The sequence below is a fragment of the Pinus tabuliformis genome, chromosome 1_1, assembly GCF_031772625.1.
Source record: "Pinus tabuliformis cultivar Carrire ecotype Pingquan chromosome 1_1, CPIR1, whole genome shotgun sequence".
NCBI classification, from domain to species: domain Eukaryota; kingdom Viridiplantae; phylum Streptophyta; class Pinopsida; order Pinales; family Pinaceae; genus Pinus; species Pinus tabuliformis.
Window position 1 is genome coordinate 477,518,433 of NC_142297.1, and position 18,993 is coordinate 477,537,425.

General features: G+C 37.0%; 1 protein-coding gene across 1 annotated transcript; it reads left to right on the forward strand.

Moving 5' to 3' along the window:
• Positions 1 to 14,467: 14,467 nt before the first annotated feature.
• On the forward strand, positions 14,468 to 15,238 carry LOC149213811 (uncharacterized). The gene has a single exon (XM_089389164.1). The coding sequence runs from the start codon at positions 14,468 to 14,470 to the stop codon at positions 15,236 to 15,238; it is 771 nt and encodes a 256-aa protein (XP_089245290.1).
• The last annotated feature ends 3,755 nt before the right edge of the window (positions 15,239 to 18,993 follow it).

Consider the following 18,993-nt stretch of genomic DNA (forward strand, 5'->3'; position numbering starts at 1 on the left):
TTTGTAATTCGATAGATAAAAAATATAAGAAAGTTGTATCTATTCATAAATTTTAAAATATTTTTAGATTAGATAATTTAATTAAATTTAATTTAATCATCATAAACAATATGAGTAGAGATCTAATTTTTTAGATGTAAATTTTTTATGAGGCGATATTATTTAAATGTTTTGTGTGGTTATTATTATTATTTTTTAATAGTTTGGAAATTTAAATGTTTTGTGTGGTTATTATTATTATTTTTTAATAGTTTGGAAATTTCAACGTTAATGGCGAACAGAGTTCTCAAAATCCTTAATGTAAATAAGTTAAGGCAATGCAGCATCCTCAATACGAAAGTACAAATAATTGACTATTCTTTTATTCATTGAGGCAACCAATATATATTATACCATTGATCCATTAATAAGCCGTGGTTGTAATGTATTTTCTTAAATTTAACGGTGGGTATATTGTTAGCTCCTTGTAGCCGGTTCTCACGGAAACCGTCTCGCGGGATTCCTTTTCTTGTTGGGAGTTCCCAGAGTGGTCCATTACTCTTTTTACAGTTTTCTACCATCTTCTGTGGAACACTTGACACGTGGCCACATCAAGCTTGATGGAAGCTTGGCTATAAAGATCGTTGTTTGGTCCCCAAGATCACTAGCTCAATCCCGTTCAGTTGTACACCATCAGATCAGAGCGAGCAGAGTTTGGAAGTGCCAAACGGGTGAAAGAAATAGTGACAGATCTTTCCGATTTATGTTCTTGTTGCAGATCTTTCCGTGCCGTTTTCTGCAGGATCGACCTTTGAAACTCTGTTGCTTCAGCATCGGGAAGGTCTCCGGTTCAAATCCAGGCGGCTCTATTTCATTTCCTTCAGTTTGAAACTCTGTTGCTTCAGCATTGGGAACGATCTTCTTCTGTAATTGTTGTTTTCATTCGGAGTTGAAGCTAAGAATAAACAGTCTCAGAGTGTGAGCAAGTATCAATGGCCGGAGGTATGATTTCTTGGGTATTCAAGTTTACGATTCTTTTAAGTGTTTATTCCGCATTACAGAATTGTTATTCAGCTAACAGTTGGTATCAGAGCCAAGTTTTATCTCTGCCTTGGTGTTTATGAACGACGTTTTGTCTCTGTTTGTTTCCGAGTTATTATGCTCTGTTTCATTAAGTTTTGAATTAGAAATCATGTAGAAACTATTTTCGGAGGTTTTATGCATGCGGCCCAACCCTCTTTCTTTCCCTTGCATTTTCCTGCTGGTAATGTTGAGAAAGAGAGAAGATTGATGGCTTTCTGTGTGTAGTTGATGCACTGCTATAGAAAACCAAAGCCATTAGAGAAACCAGAAGAGGAAAGTGTTGTAAAACCTCCAGAGTTTTTCAATAACCCAAAGCAAATGCTGTCTGAATTATGAGAAATAACACCAGCATGTAAAAATAGTAGTGAATGTATTATATTGACTATCCACACGCTTTTCCAGTGGGAAACTAAGAATCCAGCCATCCATAAGCTCATGTTCACCATTGTATTCTACTTTCCCAAACCAGAGAAGAAAGCCCCATAAGATCAGGTTATGAAGGCAAGCCATTGAGCCATCGGTTTGGCTCAATGCCATATTTTGAGAATTTTCTGAATTAAGGCATTTATTTGGAAACATGTCTAATTTTTGCTCAATTTTTATGCTTATAATATTTATTTGGTTTAATTATATGCAATTTGGATAATTGTTGTGCAAATTTATAACTATGCTCATATTTAATTTGCATGAATTGATTATTTCTGCTCTAATTAATACATGCTATTTTGGATGAGTATACGAGACCCATCATTGAATGTTATGCATGAATAAAATAGTTTTATTTATGCAATTTATAATTATTCTCATATCAAGTTAATTTTTATGCATAAAAGAAATAATGTCTAGTGATCCATATAGTTTTTAATTGATTAGAGAATAGCCACAACATCTCTAATTAAATAATATTATATATTATGATTGATTAGGATCACATAAAGAATATTTAGACATTAATTGTAATTAATTACATTAAATATAATAAATTTTATCCCACATGAATTTATATTATATTTATATAATTAATTATGATAAATTATCAAATTATTCATAACTTATCCAAATGAATTATAAATTAATAGTTTTATCATAAAGTTCAAATCTAAGATAGAATTTATATCAAATTATAATCATAATATACCCTTTAGAATTATGAATTAAGTGAATAATTTGATAAATTCTATCATAAAGAATAATTGAATCTGCTTGAATTGAAAATTTAGTCCACAAACAATTTTTATGTCATTAGATTCAATTTTAAACATGATTTACATTGGTAAAGTATGAAATTTTATTTAGGCTTCAAATTTAACATAAGCATGTGATCTTTTATTTTATGCAGTTGTGCAACCTACAAATTTATATGAAATTCGTTGTGATATCCCTGAACTTAAGGGAGATAACTATAAGGTCTGGAAGGAGAGAGTTCTCCTTCATTTGGGGTGGATGGACATAAACTATGCTATTAAGAAAGATGAACCAACAGCACTCACTGATACCAGCACTGTAGCGGACATCACGCTTTATGAATGATGAGAGCGATCTAATCACCTGAGCATGATGTTCATTAAGACTAAAATTTCAGTTGGTATTCGTGGTTCCATTGATCAACATGAAAAGGTCCAAGACTTGCTGAACGCCATTGATGATCAATTCGTCACTTCAGACAAGGCACTAGCAAGAACCCTAATCATGAAGTTCTCATCTCTAGGGCTCACTAGTGTGAAAGGTGTATGGGAGCACATCGTGAAAATGAGGGACACTGTGGCTCAATTGAAGAAACTTGAGGTTGAAATATCGAAGTCCTTCCTGGTGCACTACATCCTGAACACCCTTCCACACCAATACAGACCCTTCAAAATCTCATACGACACACATAAGAATAAATGGTCAATTAATGAACTCATGACCATGTGTGTTCAAGAGGAAGGGAGACTGGTGATGGAACTAGGAGAAAGTGCAATGCTGGCAACACGTGGAAAGGGCAAATAGGGAAAGGTAAAGTACCTCCCCAAGCAGATATCAAGAAGGGTTCCAAGTGTTTCTTCTGTAAAAAGAAGGGACACATGAAGAAGGAATGCGCCAAATTTCAAAAATGGCTTGTGGACAAAGGTAATCCAATCTCGTTGTTATTATGAATCTAATATGGTTAATGTCAATATTAACACCTAGTGGATTGATTCTGGATCAACAATTCACATTTTGAATTCTTTTAAGGGTTTGCAAAACCTAAGAAAGCCAGTGGGAAGTGAGCAAAGCATCTTATCAGGAAACAAGATGGGCTCGCATGTGGAAGCTATAGGAACATGCTATTTAACTTTAAGTAGTGGCTTTTTTTTAGAATTACAAAAGACCTTTATGTTCCAAGTTTTTTTAGAAACTTGATTTCAGTTTCAAGGCTTGTACATTTTGGATATTCCTTTAACTTTTCAAAAACATCTTTCAGTTTGTTTTATGAATTTGATTGTGTTGGGAATGGTACTTTGTCTGATGGTCTTTACTGCATTAATTTACAAAACAATGTCACTTATGATTCAATGCATGTTCACACTGGCACTAAAAGATTTGTTATTAATGAGGATTCCTTTAAATTATGGCACCAACGATTAGGTCATATCTCCATAGAAAGAATTAAAAGATTAGTAAATCAAGGGGTACATAATACTCTGGATTTTACTGATTTTGAGACTTGTGTGGACTGCATAAAGGGAAAGAAAACCAATAAGTCAAAGAAAGGTGCAAATAGGATTTCAGACATATTAGAGATCATACATACTGATATATGTAGTCCAGACATGGACTCACATGGTCATATATACTTCATCTATTTTATAGATGATTACTCACAATATATGTATCTCTACATTCTTCATAAAAAGAACAAAGCATTAGATTCTTTTAAAATCTTTAAGACTAAAGTAGAAAAACAATGCGGCAAGAAAATTAAGATCGTGAGATCAGATAGAGGTGGAAAATATTATGGTAGATACGCAGAATATGGACAAGCACCTGGAACATTCGCAAAATTTCTTCAAGAGCATGGGATTGTTGCCCAATACACCATCCCTGGTTCACCCAACCAGAATGGTGTAGCAGAAAGAAGAAACCGAACATTATTGGACATGGTGTGGAGTATGCTTAGCAGCTCCAATCTTCCTAACTCCTTGTGGAATGAAGCACTTAAGACGACTGTGTATATATTAAACCGAGTTCCAGCCAACGCTATTCCTAAAACACCATTTGAATTATGGAAAGGTTGGAAACTGAGTTTGCGACATATGCGCGTTTGGGGATGCTCGTCTGAAGTAAGAATTTATAATCCATAAGAGAAGAAGCTGGACCCAAGGACCATTAGTGGGTATTTCATTGGATGTGTTGAAAGGTCTAAATGTTATTGATTTTATTGTCCATCTCACAGCACTAGGATTGTGGAATCAAGAAATGAAAAGTTTCTTGAAAATGACTTAATCAGTGAGAGTGATGAAACCAGGAACATAGTTTCTGAGAATGATCATTCAGAATCTCAACCTTCCACCTTAAGTGATAGATTGGTTATTGTTCATAGCACCCCTCAAGTACAAATTGATGTTGAATAACCAATTGTTGAAGTTCCATAAGCTACTGACAACATTCCAGTAGATCAGGTAATTCAAGAGTTGCCAAGAACTTTTGAACAACGAGTTGAACCACATACTTCTCAGGAAGATGATGGTACAACATTAAGAAGATCTATTAGACCAAAGAGATCAGCAATTCCTGATGATTATGTTGTGTATCTGCAAGAATCTGACTACAACATTGGAGCCGAAAATGATCCCGAGTCTTTTTCACAAGCCATAAGTTGCAAAGAATCATAATTATGGTACGATGCCATGAAATAAGAAATGAATTTTATAAAGAGTAATGGAGACTGGGATCTTGTTGAGTTGCCTAATGGTGCAAAAGCCATTGGATGTAAATGGGTCTTTAAGACAAAGAAATACTCATTGGGCAACATTGAGAGATACAAGGAAAGACTCATTGCTAAGGGATTCACTCAGAAAAAAGGAATCAATTACATGGAGACTTTTTCTCCTCTATCTAAGAAAGATTCCTTGTGCGTTATTTTGGCATTAATAGCCCATTTTGACTTAGAGTTACAACAAATGGACGTGAAAACAACATTTCTCAATGGAGATGTAGAAGAGGAGGTTTACATGAAACAACCTGAAGGATTCCCCTCTAGTGATTGTGAGCAATTGGTTTGCAAGCTCAAGAAATCCTTATATGGTTTAAAACAAGCATCCCACCAATCGTATTTGAAATTCCATAATGTAATTTCTTCATTCGGTTTTGTATAAAACATTATGGATCATGTATATACTTGAAAGTCAATGAGAGTAGAATCTGTTTTCTTGTTTTATAAATGGATGACATTTTGCTAGCAACCAATGATAAGGGTTTGCTACATGAAGTGAAACAATTCCTCTCTAAAAATTTCTATATGAAGGATATGGGTGAGGCATCTTATGTCATTGACATTAAGATCCATAGAGACAGATTCCGAGGGATCTTGGGTCTATCTCAGAAAACCTATATTAATAAAATTTTAGAGAGATTTCGAATGAAGGATTATTCGCCAAGTGTCGCTCCCATTGTGAAGGGTGATAGGTTCAATTTGAACCAATGCCCGAAGAACAACTTTGAAAGGAAACAAATGAAAAACATTCCATATGCTTCTATTGTCGGAAGCCTAATGTATGCTCAGGTCTACACAAGACCTGACATTGCAATTGTTGTGGGAATTTTGGGACGATATCGGAGTAATCCAGGTTTAAACCACTGGAGAGCTGTAAAGAAAGTAATGAGGTACCTTCAAGGAACCAAAGACTACATGCTTATGTATAGACAGACGGATAATTGGAAGTAATTGGCTATCCAAATTCTGACTTTGCTAGATGTGTTGATTCACTCAAATCAACATCAGGATACATTTTTATGATGGTCGGTGGTGGTGTATCATGGAACAGTGCCAAGCAGACCTTCACTGCCACTTCCACTATGGAAGCCGAGTTTGTCTCCTTTTTTGAGGCTACTTTACATGTTGTATGGCTTAAGAGTTTCATTTATGGGCTTAGAATTATGGATACTATCTCTAAGCCATTGAGAATATGTTGTGACAATTCAGCTGTTGTTTTTATGGCTAAAAACAACAAAAGTGGGAGTCGAAGTAAACACATTGACATTAAGTATTTAGCTATAAGGGAATGTGTTAAAGAAAAGAAAGTGGTCATTGAGCATGTCAGCACTGAGTTGATGATCGTTGATCCTTTGACTAAGGGCATGGCACCGTTAAAATTCAAGGATCATGCAATGAATATGGGACTTGGTTCCATTATGTAGTTTCTCATTGTATGGACAATGTTATTTTTATGAAATTATTAATTATTGTGATGTTTTCCTCATATTTATGTGCACCTTAATTTGATTTGAGAGAATTCATTTGTGTAGGACCAAGAATAAACATAAGGTTTATTCATTAAGAAATTGTTGCCACATAAATTATAATAGAAATAAATACATAGTAATACATGGAAGATAATACTCATCATTAGAGGACTTATCGCCATGATTCATGTATCTATTACTTAATACAGATTATCAATGGGTTTTAAGATGAGACGTTAGATTAGAAGTATGGACCAAGTGGGAGAATGTTAGCTCCCTGTATCCGGTTCTCACGGAAACTGTCTCGCGGGATTCCTTTTCTTGTTGGGAGCTCCCGGAGTGGTCCATTACTCTTTCTATAGTTCTCTACCATGTTTTGTGGAACACTTGACATGTGGCCACAACAAGCTTAATGGGAGCTTGCCTATAAAGACTGTTGTTTGGTCCCAAAGCTCACTGGCTCAATCCCCTTCAGTCTTACACCATTAGATCAGAGCGAGTAGAGTTTGGAAGTGCCAAACGAGCGAAATAAACAGTGACAGATCTTTCCGATTTATGTTCTGGTTGCAGATCTTTCTGTGTCGTTTTCTGCAGGATCGACCTTTGAAACTCTGTTGCTTCAGCATTGGGAAGGTCTCCGGTTCAAGTCCACACAGCGCTATTTCATTTCCTTCAGTTTGAAACTCTGTTGCTTTAGCATTGGGAACGATCTTCTTCTGTAATTGTTGTTTTCATTCGAAGTGGAAACTAAGAATAAACAGTGTCAGAGTGTGAGCAAGCATCAATGGCCGAAGGTATGATTTCTTGGGTATTCAAGTTTACGATTCTTTTAAGTGTTTATTCCGCATTATAGAATTTTTATTCAACTAGCATATATACAATCTGACATATACCCACTTTTAAATAATATAGTGGCTTAAAACCAATGATGAACCTATACAATCCGCCCAAATAATAACACCATATATATGGGTTACTCTCAATCAAATTCCAAAAATTTGCCACGTAAATAAGTTCAAGGCAATGAACCAAAGATTGATAACTATGATTAATTGGATACAGCTGACGAGGTGCTCCGGGCATCCTGAGTAGATTGTACATTCGGATGACCAGAAGCACAAAGTCTTTGGTTGAATTTATGGGTTGGCCATGAACTAACCTCAATCTTCAATCAATCGGGTCAGGGACTACAATGGTGGTTGGGCTGCCTCTATATTTTACTCTTTCAACCATCTAGAATCGTTCAATTTCTCTTGAATTGCGTGGAGATATTTCTATGTATTGGTGGAAATCATAATGAAAATGTTTTAGTATAGGACCCAAGGGATTTCAGCCCTACAACCATTAGATTGCAAGAGATACATCTTGTTGATTCGAGTATGATGAACCAGCAGCTTGAAAACAAATTGCAAACCATTCAGCCCACAACAGTCTGCAAATATGCCATAATAACATGTGTCTAGATATTCACAATTGTGCTTGCACTGCAATATTGCTATGACCCACTTGGAGTGAGCAATGGCCGAAATGTTTCCAACTCGTCAACAAACCATGTAGGTTGGGCTTTGTGAATATATTAATTTTTCATGCATTCGGATTTTTTTGTAACCCACACAACAATCTGTGTAAATTCGAATTGAAAAGTTTACGTTTAAATATTGGAGAGGTCAAACTTTGTTTAACACGCATTCAAGGAAATGCCTGCTATTCCTACAGTCTAGTATCATCTTTAAATCGATTGTATATTCTAAAAATATTTTAGAATTTGAAGATCATCATCTTTAAATTGATTGTATCTAAAATATTTTAGAATTTGAAGATTAGTTAAAAAAACTAATCTAGTATTATCTTTATATCAATTTCAGATTCCAAAAATATCTTAGAATTTGAATATCGGCTAAGAAAACATTTCTTCTGACCATGGGATGAAGTTCGGGAAGTTCAGGGAGGGTCTGGTTGTGGTTTTTTTTACTTCAGTGAAATTTGAAATTAACATGTTTACTCTTTGCTTTGATCATTTTGAAGTCAACATTTATACATACATTAATTTTGGGCAGAATAATCCTTTCCCATAAGTAGATTTTCATGACTATTATTGTTTTTCGGTATCAACTTGTAGAGTTCAGAGTTGGATTTAGGTAGAGTTCTAGAAAAGGTTTCAATGCCAAACAAGACTCTGATAATCACAACGATAAACTCAGCCTGGGCCGAACAAAACAGTCTACTGGACTTGTATCTCCAGAGCTTTCAAATTGGTGAAGCCACACAACAGGTAATGAAAAATCTCCTCCTTGTTGTTGTAGACCAAAAGGCATTCGAGCGTTGCCAACAAATTCATCTGCACTGCTATCTTTTGCTAAACGAAGGGTCTGATTTTTCAGGCAGGAAGGTTTTTATGACCCAAGACTACTTGGATCTGATGTGGGCTAGAATACTATTTCTGAAACATGTGTTGGTGTTGGGTTACAACTTTGTTTTCTCAGTAAGTGTATTTCAATTCCACAGACCTGAGATATTAATACCGATAAGAATAGAAAAATTGGTTCAAATTCTAATCAAATGGCATGTGGAGATATGTAAATTTCTAATATAGATATATTTAAGCCTGGTTCAAGTAAAGTGTGTAATGAAGTCAGAATATTTTGGAATATAATAATCATTGAATAAGAAAATTTTATGTATATTACTCGCCTTAGATTTGCAGGTTTAAATTAGAGGTACCAGATTTCTTAAAATTATTAAAGCCATAACTTATTTTTACAAAGAAAAAAAATGTAATTTTTTTTGTTAAGCTTGGCAGGTTTCTTTTTTTCTATTAATTTACAAACAAATTTACACCACATAGATTGACTAGGTGGACTCAACTTGCCTATTGGGAAACCAAGTCTGTTCGCTACCTATCCTCATTGTATGCCATCCAAAAACAAAAAAGTTTTAGTCTTTCTATCCAAGCTATATAAGTCTCTGTTTCATGACCATACTCTGGATTTCTATCTATACATATTCTTGCATAAGGAAAAGTAAAAGCTATCCGCATATAAACCAAAATTAAACAAAGGAGATTATCTAGTCATTTTGTTCCTCCTAGGCCAATTCCACAGGTGCGGGGTCTTTGACATTCGATCCCAACATCTCAGACAGTTCCAAGATGCATGGGATATGCTTTTCAATTCTGCCAAGCCTGATATCTTGCTTATGGAGTTGACATTAAACTTTCTGGAATTCATGTTTGTAGCTCGGCATGCCTTGGACAGAAACAACCATGCCTACCAAGATTTGCTCCATGGCCTTGCCCAACAGGATTTTCATCAGCCAATAAAGGTATAAGGTCTACTTAAATTGCGTTATCCTGGTTCTAGTGGTACTAGGGTCCGGGACAAGGGTCCTCCAGTCATCCATGTTTTCATTAGTCTCGCTACCCTACTTAACTTTTACTTCGCATTCCTCTAAAATTTTCTGAATACCTTCATCAGTGCCCTCGCAATATGCCTTGACAGTCTAAGTGATAAGCCTTTCCACTGATTTTCTATCCCTGCAAGGCTCAAACGTGCTCGGTTCCTTTTCGTTTCTAGGCACCTGTATTTGTCTTCTACGACCATGAATTTTTGTGGGTCGAGCCATGACGGAGATGCCCCAAACATGTTCAGAGCAACAATTTGCTAACCAAAAACAATTCATCATGATATAACAATTCTCTCGTCCTTGAGTTGGATTACCACTGATAAATGCCCCACCTTTCTGCTCCCTTTTCCATTTGGTATCTGTGTCAGGGCCTTCGTGGTCATAGGTCCATTCCCCATGGGGGATCGGCCTACTGCTACGAACAATGCGACCCCGTCACCATACCGAACTCCTCACGCCCGCAGACTGGTTCTTTTCCCCTTGACAATTCCAAGTTGGTAAGCGTTTCCGTTTGTCAGCGTTACGCCAGCCATGGTTAGCAGACCCCTTCCCTTCTACCCAAGACACCAGCATATAGCCTCTGATATTTTCATGCCTGACTTTGCACCCGTTATTCCTAGGAGTTCCTTATCTGCATTGGTTTTTATCTACTTCCGAGCAACTGCATTGGTGTCGACAACAGTGGTTCGCACCTAGGCAGTTGCTTAACTGACACTCGTGCCCCTCTGCACCAAGCTCACGACCTCTACCGCAAGACCCCTACCTTCATCCCCACTTAGCCTTCGGCCAACAATTCCCAACATCCCCATGCGTGACAGTAATATTTCGAACGAGAGGGAAATTGCAGCGATACCCAGCAGTAGCAAAATATAGACGCAGGACAAAGCCAACACAACCAAGCGGCACCCTAATTCCACCAAAATTTTTAACTTCCCAATTATCTTTCCTAATTTCCCCCCACTCCCTCCAGCAGAAACCCAAACGGGTCAACATTGCAATGGAAGAGAGACACTGGAAAACATACCCGTTGATATTTGCAGGGTTGACAAGCTTGAAGCTGAGGATGGCGTCCCCAGACTCGTCCAGTGCACCAGCTCCTCCATCCATGAACAAACTCACCAACATCATCCACCTGCCTACCCTTTCTCTCATTAAAACCTTCTCCTCCACCACCCTCGCTGCCAGTTTTCCTACCTCCCTTCATGCAATCATGCCAAGGGCCACCACACCCATCGCCTCAAGCGTGTGGGCGGTGGTGGTACAGTACTAATGTGTACTCCTCGTTAATCTCCGTTCGTTGTCCCAACCACTGGTTCGCACCCCGATCGGGGTGAAGAGCCTGTAATTTTATTGTTACTTAAAAAAAAAAATTACATTTTGTAAATGCTATCACCAGCCGAGGTTTATATGTCTAAAAAAAATTAGAAAAAAAAAATAAAGAAAAAAAACAAAGAAACCTTAGAAGTTGTGTGATATTAATTACTTAACTTTTTTTCTTTTTCTTTTTCTTCTGGATTTTCTGTGACCCGAAATCCAACCATTCTCAAATGGCTCATGGTTATTTTTGGTGGGTGTTCCTTGTCTAAATTTGAACTTTTTGGAACATGAACTCTCTTTGCGGCCACCATCCCATCCTCTTTGTGTGGTGCATTTTTCTATTGTTCTAGTTCATGGATAGATTTTGATTCTGTGTTATTTTTCATGTGAATTGCACTACCATATATGATCCAATGGTTAGTGGCGAAGTTTAGTTTCCACAAATATTATGTTCCAATAAACAACAAGATTATTTATGCATTCTAAACACTATTTTTTCAATTAAAAATAAAATTTATTGTTGATTCGTCCTTAGCTTAATTACATATTCAAAATATATCCAAAAATAAAACCGTGAGGCCCTCGCTCCTATCCATCAGATTCTCAAATGCTAATTCAATGTACGGAAATCCTAGTAAAGTAGCAAGTATATATTTTTATATGGATTTTTTTTCTTCCATTTTAGTATGTTACCATTAAAACTTGATTGGGCATCCTTCCGCTCTCCCAACGCCAGTCTAACAACCCAAGTCCACTCGAGAGCTCCCAATTTCTGTTTCCACTGATAGTAAGGTTTGCAGGGCTAATTGTTCTTTTGGGGGGTGAGATAGGTATGTTCAGAAACATTGATTTACAGAAGATAATAAATTAGAATAAGTTGAGTTGGAATAGAATCTTTATATTAATTGTAGATTTTGAGAATATTACTGAATTCTAATGTTTAGGGAAAAATATTTGTTTAACCAAGTATCAGATTTGAGATATTCCGAAAATTTACATTGGATTTGTACTGAACTATTCAAAAACAAAAATTTCCATTTTAAATATTGGATAAACTAACGCCTAAGAAATAAATTCTCCTGTAAATCATATAAATACATTACAATAAGCCTGGACGGCTTCCAAAACATGGAAAACCATAAGATGACTTAATTTTAAGCAAAAGTAAAATTTCCCATAATATCATTACAGCTACTATACACAATTTTAATGCTTTGTCCCAGTGTTGTCACAGAGGGCATCATTTAGTTATTGCACTCTTACGATCAATGGAATAACTTAGTATAAGGTTGTATTATTTTTAACATATTAGGTGATTTACTTGAATAGTTTTAACATTGTAAGGTGATTTAATTGAATGATTTTAGTTTTAATTATGTTGATATTTTTTTAAAGGGGAATATTTGTGGTGAGAGGATAAAAAATAAAAATAATTTATTGATCTATGGTATTGACTCATGGTTTTTATGTGGAATATAAGCTATTTAAAAGAGAAAACACTCTTTAAAGGAGCACACAAAAACACTCCACATATAAAATATGTAAAAGTAATAAATTTATATTACTCTTAACAATAACACGAGAAAGTGATTTACTTGAATGGTTTAACATGAAAAATTGATTTACCTAATGATTTTAGTTTTAATTATGTTGATAGTTTTTTTTTTTTTAATGGAATAATTGTTGTTTAATTTAAAAATTTTATTTTGTGTTTATAGTTTTCTTTATACCAGAGATAGAATTATAAAATTTTCATTATTAATTTCCTTACCTTTTTAATATGTTATTATTAATAAACTTTTTGAAATTTATCTAATAAAATTATCAAATCGCCTTACACATTTTCAAATAAGAAATATAGTATAAAATAAAATTATCAAATCACCTTACACATTATCAAATAAGAAATATCATCATATAGTATAAAATAGATTTATTTTTATAAATGTATAAGAAATTTCTCAAGATTATTGCAAAGAAAGATATATTCTACATATAATATCAAGATGCTATGTAATTTTGTTTATATTCAATATATGAATTTCTTAAAATAAACTACCGTAATAAAATATTTTTCTTAAACATAACTATAATATAACCTCGCTATTTTCAAACTTTATATATAAAACAAGGAGCCACTGTTGTGGCGCTAGTCCCTGCCGGTTAATAGATGTGTTTGGTGAGTTATTATGATGAGATTTAATAGGTGTTTAATTTGCATTATCATCAGATCTGGTTTGCATTACTAGTGTGTTGTAGGCATGCTTATTTGTATTAAGATTTAGTGAATTGGATAGCAAATTGTTGTATGGACTTTTTGACTTTATGCAAAGAGTGAAATATAATGAACTTTGCGTTTGTTAAGAATTGTGATAAATGTAAAAATAGTTTTAGACATAATTTTCCAATGTGTCATGATTTAGAAAGTGTTTAGATTAATAATTAAAATGTAATAAAATTTAAGAGTGAAACATGGAAACCTTGACGGGAAAAACTATAAAAGGTAATAATAATGCATTATAATGTATGAAGAATTAGAGAGTGTTAAAGTAAGTAATGTATTTTAATAAGCATGGGGTATAAAATATATTCAAATGCATAATAATGAATTCATGATGCATAAAAGATAGAATTTTGTTATTTTTTTACATTTGAATATTATGGAAATATCCATAAAATGATAATGAGCAAATAAACATTATTATGAATATAAATTTGTTAATTAAATCCGTGGTGGAGAATATTCAATATTTAGATAAATGATTGTCGAAAGTCAAGGAGGAACTTAAGCATTTAAAAATTATGGAGTCTTGAACCCATAATTGAAATATTAGATATCTAGTAACATGTTTGGACATATCCTTCATGGCGGCGAACGGAGGAAGATGAGCAGAGAAGCAGGGTATAGTGGCTAGGGTTTGTTGCAGACCTGCAGAGGCAGGCGGACTGCAGGGGCAGTTGCCCACCCCAAGGCCGCAGTGCTGCGCAGCACGATCGCAAAACGTTGGCAGCAGAGGAAATGAACCCCCGCCAGGGGGCAGAAGGGGATTCCCCAAACGATGAAAGGCAGCCCGAAAAGCAATCCAATTCTGGGCAGGAACAGAGAACAAATGAAAACGAAAATGAAGGTACGCCGGACAAGCAGACAGATCAAGCTTAGCCAGAGGATCAGAGAGTGAGATCATCTACATGCAAGTCTGTTGCTAAGCATACGCCAACAGTGGAGTTCCCCAGTCACAGGATCAATGCAAGAATCCAATATATGAAGGATCGCGCCCTCATTGGCAAATTTATAGGCATTTGGCCAAATGCGAGAGCCCTGAGGACATGGATTAGCATCAAATGGCACCCGAAAGGGCATATATCCCTGCATTTAGGCCCAAAAGGTTTCTTTACAGCAGTTTTCAACTGCCTGGAGGACAAAAACAGAATCTTTGAGAACGGACCTTATTTCTTTAACTCAGCGGGTCTATTCCTTAGAGAATGGGTAGCAAAGTTTAACCCAGACAAGGAGGATCTGAGCTGGGTACCATTTTGGATCAGGTTATACTCATTTCCATGGGAATACTGGGAAGAAGAATCGCTTAAGGAGATTGGGAAGGTTCTGGGGGATTTTGTCAAGGTTGCAGAAGAAACGAAAATGAAGAAGTATACCTCATATGCTCGGATCTGCGTCTACATGGACCTAAAGGAACCCCTGCCTGATAAGGTAAAACTTACTCATGAGGATGAAGAATGGATCCAGTTAATAGACTATGAACATGTTCCCTTTAGGTGTAGAAGATGCCATGCCTTAGGGCACTTGTTCAGAGATTGCCCGTTAAATAATAAGCCCACGGAACAAGATCAGGACAAGCAATCGACCGAGGGGTTCACCAGAGTAGCGAACCGCAGAAGAGGAAATAAGAAACAGTCGTCTCAGAACAGGCAGGTCACGAAGGATCCTACAAAGCCTTCAACGAGTAATAGCTTTGCTGCTTTAGCTGAGGAAGAGCAACCAGTCCAAAATCCTATGTCATCTGAGCGTATATGAAATCCGAACATGTCAGAGGATCCCAAAGAGTCATCGAAAGGAAAAAGCGAGGTACAGGACAGTAACATCCAAAGCACCAAAATGAAAAGCTGGAGCCAACCAGAGATGGAGATAGACACAACGGATCCAGGTTCAGTACAAGCACGGGAAGAAGAAGCAAGCCATCAAGAAGTCAAAAATATGGATGAGGATAGAGAAACATTTGATATAGGAGAACTGGACATTCTTGGTTTGGAGGCCGCGTGTAAAACTAAGAATTTCGACAAGATAACTGCAACACAAGTGGACAAACTGACGGCGGTTTTGCATAAAGCCCAGAAGAAATATTCACTAGGGGTGCAAACAGGCAGCCAATGGGATGGGACGTTTATTTCAAAAGACAGCAAAAAGCGTGGAAGAAAGTCTGCTCTGGAGAGAACCATCAAGGTTGGAGAAGTCCTTGTCGATTCAGGCAGATACGCCCATCTTACCAAGTATTTTAACATCCACCCCAAACATTCCCAATGAAATTGATATCATGGAACATTCGAGGGCTTAACGGCCAAAAGAAAGGTAGACTTCTCAAAAACATGATAATGGAAGAAAAACCAGCAATTCTTTTCCTGCAAGAGACAAAATGTAAACAAGTAGTTCTAGAAAAAGTAGCAGCTAAGGCGTGGCCGGCGGGGCAAGTCACAGCAGTGGAAGCACAGGGCGCTTCAGGAGGTTTGGAAATCCTCTGGGACGCAAGGGTGATACATCTGGACAATATTCATGCAAATAGAAACTTCATTCAAGCCAAGTTTCATCTGCAAGGCACAAATATTGCTCGGCATATTACAAATGTATACTTCCCACAAGAAACCCAAAAAAAAGCTGATATTTTGGATGCATTAACACAACTTAATGTAAACAGAATGTACCCGCTATGGATCTCAGGTGGAGATTATAATATGATTGCAAATCTGGAGGAAAAGAGAGGAGGACGTTGCAGAATAAACAGAGATGGTACTCTACTTAAAGATTTCATTCAAGACAATTGGATGATTGATCTTCCTACAGAAAATGGCATATATACCTGGGACAACAAGAGGACGGAACCGATGCAGGTGGCTTCGCGACTGGATCGATTCCTAATCTCTGATAATGCAGTGTACATGGGTGGAGAATTTACAGCCTCAATCCTACCGTATTCAGGATCGGACCACTGGCCCATTGCCTTAAACTGGAGTAGACCAGGCCAGAGTTTAAGGAGGCCATTCAGATTTGAAGCTTTCTGGTTAACAGATCCGGACTTCCATGAATTCATAAAGACAACCTGGGCAAGCTTTAGAGCAACGGAGGGGACAAGAATGGCCTTATTTCAAAAGAAGCTGAAGTATCTCAAAGAGGAAATAAAACGTTGGAATAAATCTACATTTGGAAATATCTTCAAATCAAAAGAAATCCTACTTCAAAAAATGAAGGATACCCAACAAAGAATCATTTCTCATGGCCGATCCGAGGAATTGACTCTACAAGAACAAGTAATTGAAAAACAAATTCTAGAAAGAGAGCTGCAAGAAGAGACACTGTGGAGGCAGAAGTCAAGGATTAGGTGGCTGAAGGAAGGTGAAAAGAATACAAAATTCTTTCACAAAACAACAGTCCAAAGGCGTATGATCAACCAAATATCCTCTGTAACTAATGAGCAAGGAATCAAAATCGAAGATCATGAAGGAATAGAAAAGGAGTTTGTGAACTACTTCAAACAGATGACTCAAGAACCCAATATTAACAGATCCGCAACCATTGAGAACATCACCAGGCACATACCAAGAATAATCACGGAAGATCAGAATACTCTGCTTCTTAAACCGATCAGTCTCCAAGAGGTAGAAACAGCAGTGAACAAATTAAAGGCAGGGAAAGCTCCCGGTCCAGATGGATTTACGTCGAACTTCTTTCAACATTTTTGGGAACTAATAAAATGGGAAGTATGGCAGGTCATGGAGGAATGAAGGACTCTCAGATGGATGTATCCAGCCATGAATGCCACCTTTCTAGCTTTAATTCCCAAGTCTACGGAATCAAGCACTCCAGATAAGTATCGACCCATTGCTTTATGTAATATCATTTATAAAATTGTCTCAAAGGTTATTGCTCTTAGGCTGAAGCCCTTGCTGCCCCTCATCATTTCTCCTGAGAAATCCGGGTATGTTGAAGGGCGTCAAATAACTGATGGGATTATCCTTACCCATGAAATATTGCATTCTCTCAAACAATTAAAAAAGTCGGGGATGCTCCTAAAAATCGATCTTTCAAAAGCATTCGATTGTATTAGCTGGAATTATTTGCAAAAAACCCTCCTGGCTTTTGGATTCACTCCCCCTTGGGTCAGATGGGTAAGTAGTCTCATCTCTTCTTCATTCTTCTCTATCCTCATCAATGGGATTCCTTCTACCACCTTTCGTCCTTCTCGGGGCATTAGGCAGGGAGATCCCTTGTCCCCCTTTTTGTTTGTAATTCTGGCTGAAGGTTTGGGGCGAAGTATAAAAGCAGCCATTCAAGAGCATAAGCTCAAGGGTATAGCCGTCCACCATCTCCCTGCTGTCTCTCATCAACAATTTGTTGATGATAGTATGTTATTCGGCCACTCCTCTGTTCAAGAATCCCGCATTTTCAAATCCATTTTGGACTCTTTCTCAAAAGCATCTGGAGCCCTCATAAATAATGCAAAATCCCAAGTATTCTTCTTTAATACCCCTCCCTATACCCAAAGAGCCATAGTGCGTATTCTTGTCTTTTCCAAGGCTTCTCTGCCCTCCTCCTATCTAGGCACTCCTCTTATCGCATCAGCCCTCAAGCATTCATCGTGGACAATCCTGCTTGAAAAACTTGAAGCCAAATTACTCCTTTGGACCTACAGATCGCTCAATATGGCCAGTAGGATTGTACTTATCAAGTCAGTTCTGCAATCTATGCCGTTGTATTTATTTTCCATTTTAGCAGTGCCAAAATGGGTTCTTAAGGCAATTAAAAAATTACAGAGGAATTTCCTATGGGGCAGCTCTAGACCAAACAGAAAATGGGCTCTCCTTCATTGGGAAAAGGTTTGTCTTCCGAGGCTGGCAGGAGGATTAGGACTCAGAGATCCAGAACTAAGCAATATGACCATGGGGGCGAAAATATGGTGGCGGTGGCTTTCAAACTGCAATACCCCCTGGGCGTGTCTCTGGACAGCAAAATACTCAAGGAACTTACCCTTAGAAGAAAGGATAAGAATGTCAGAAACAAGTAAAGGATCATTAATATGGAACTCGGCTATTCAGCATAGAGACCTTATCCAAAAACATAGCTTTTGGGAGGTGAAGGATGGTCAAACTGCCAGGTTCTGGGAAGACTCCTAGCAGCAGCTACCAAATCTTAAGGAGTGTATGCATACAATTCATGATTGGGAGATCACCCCGCAGGAGAAAATAAGAAATTGCTGGAAAGAAAAAAGTAATCAAGAGCAGAGAGAGTGGAAAGAAACCAGCCTTATTCTTCCACGTAGCTCAAATCACAACCAACTCACTCTCAATACCGAGTTAAATAAACGCAGGATATTAAAGCAAGCAGGCATGGACACATTGAGATGGGGTTATGAAGAGAAGGGTACATTCAGCACAAAGGAGGCCTACAGGATCATCATAAAAGACAAAATGGTCAAAGATCAGATATGGAGCAAAATATGGAAACCCCCAATATGGCCGAAGGTATCCACCTTTCTCTGGCTCCTTTCATATAATAGAATA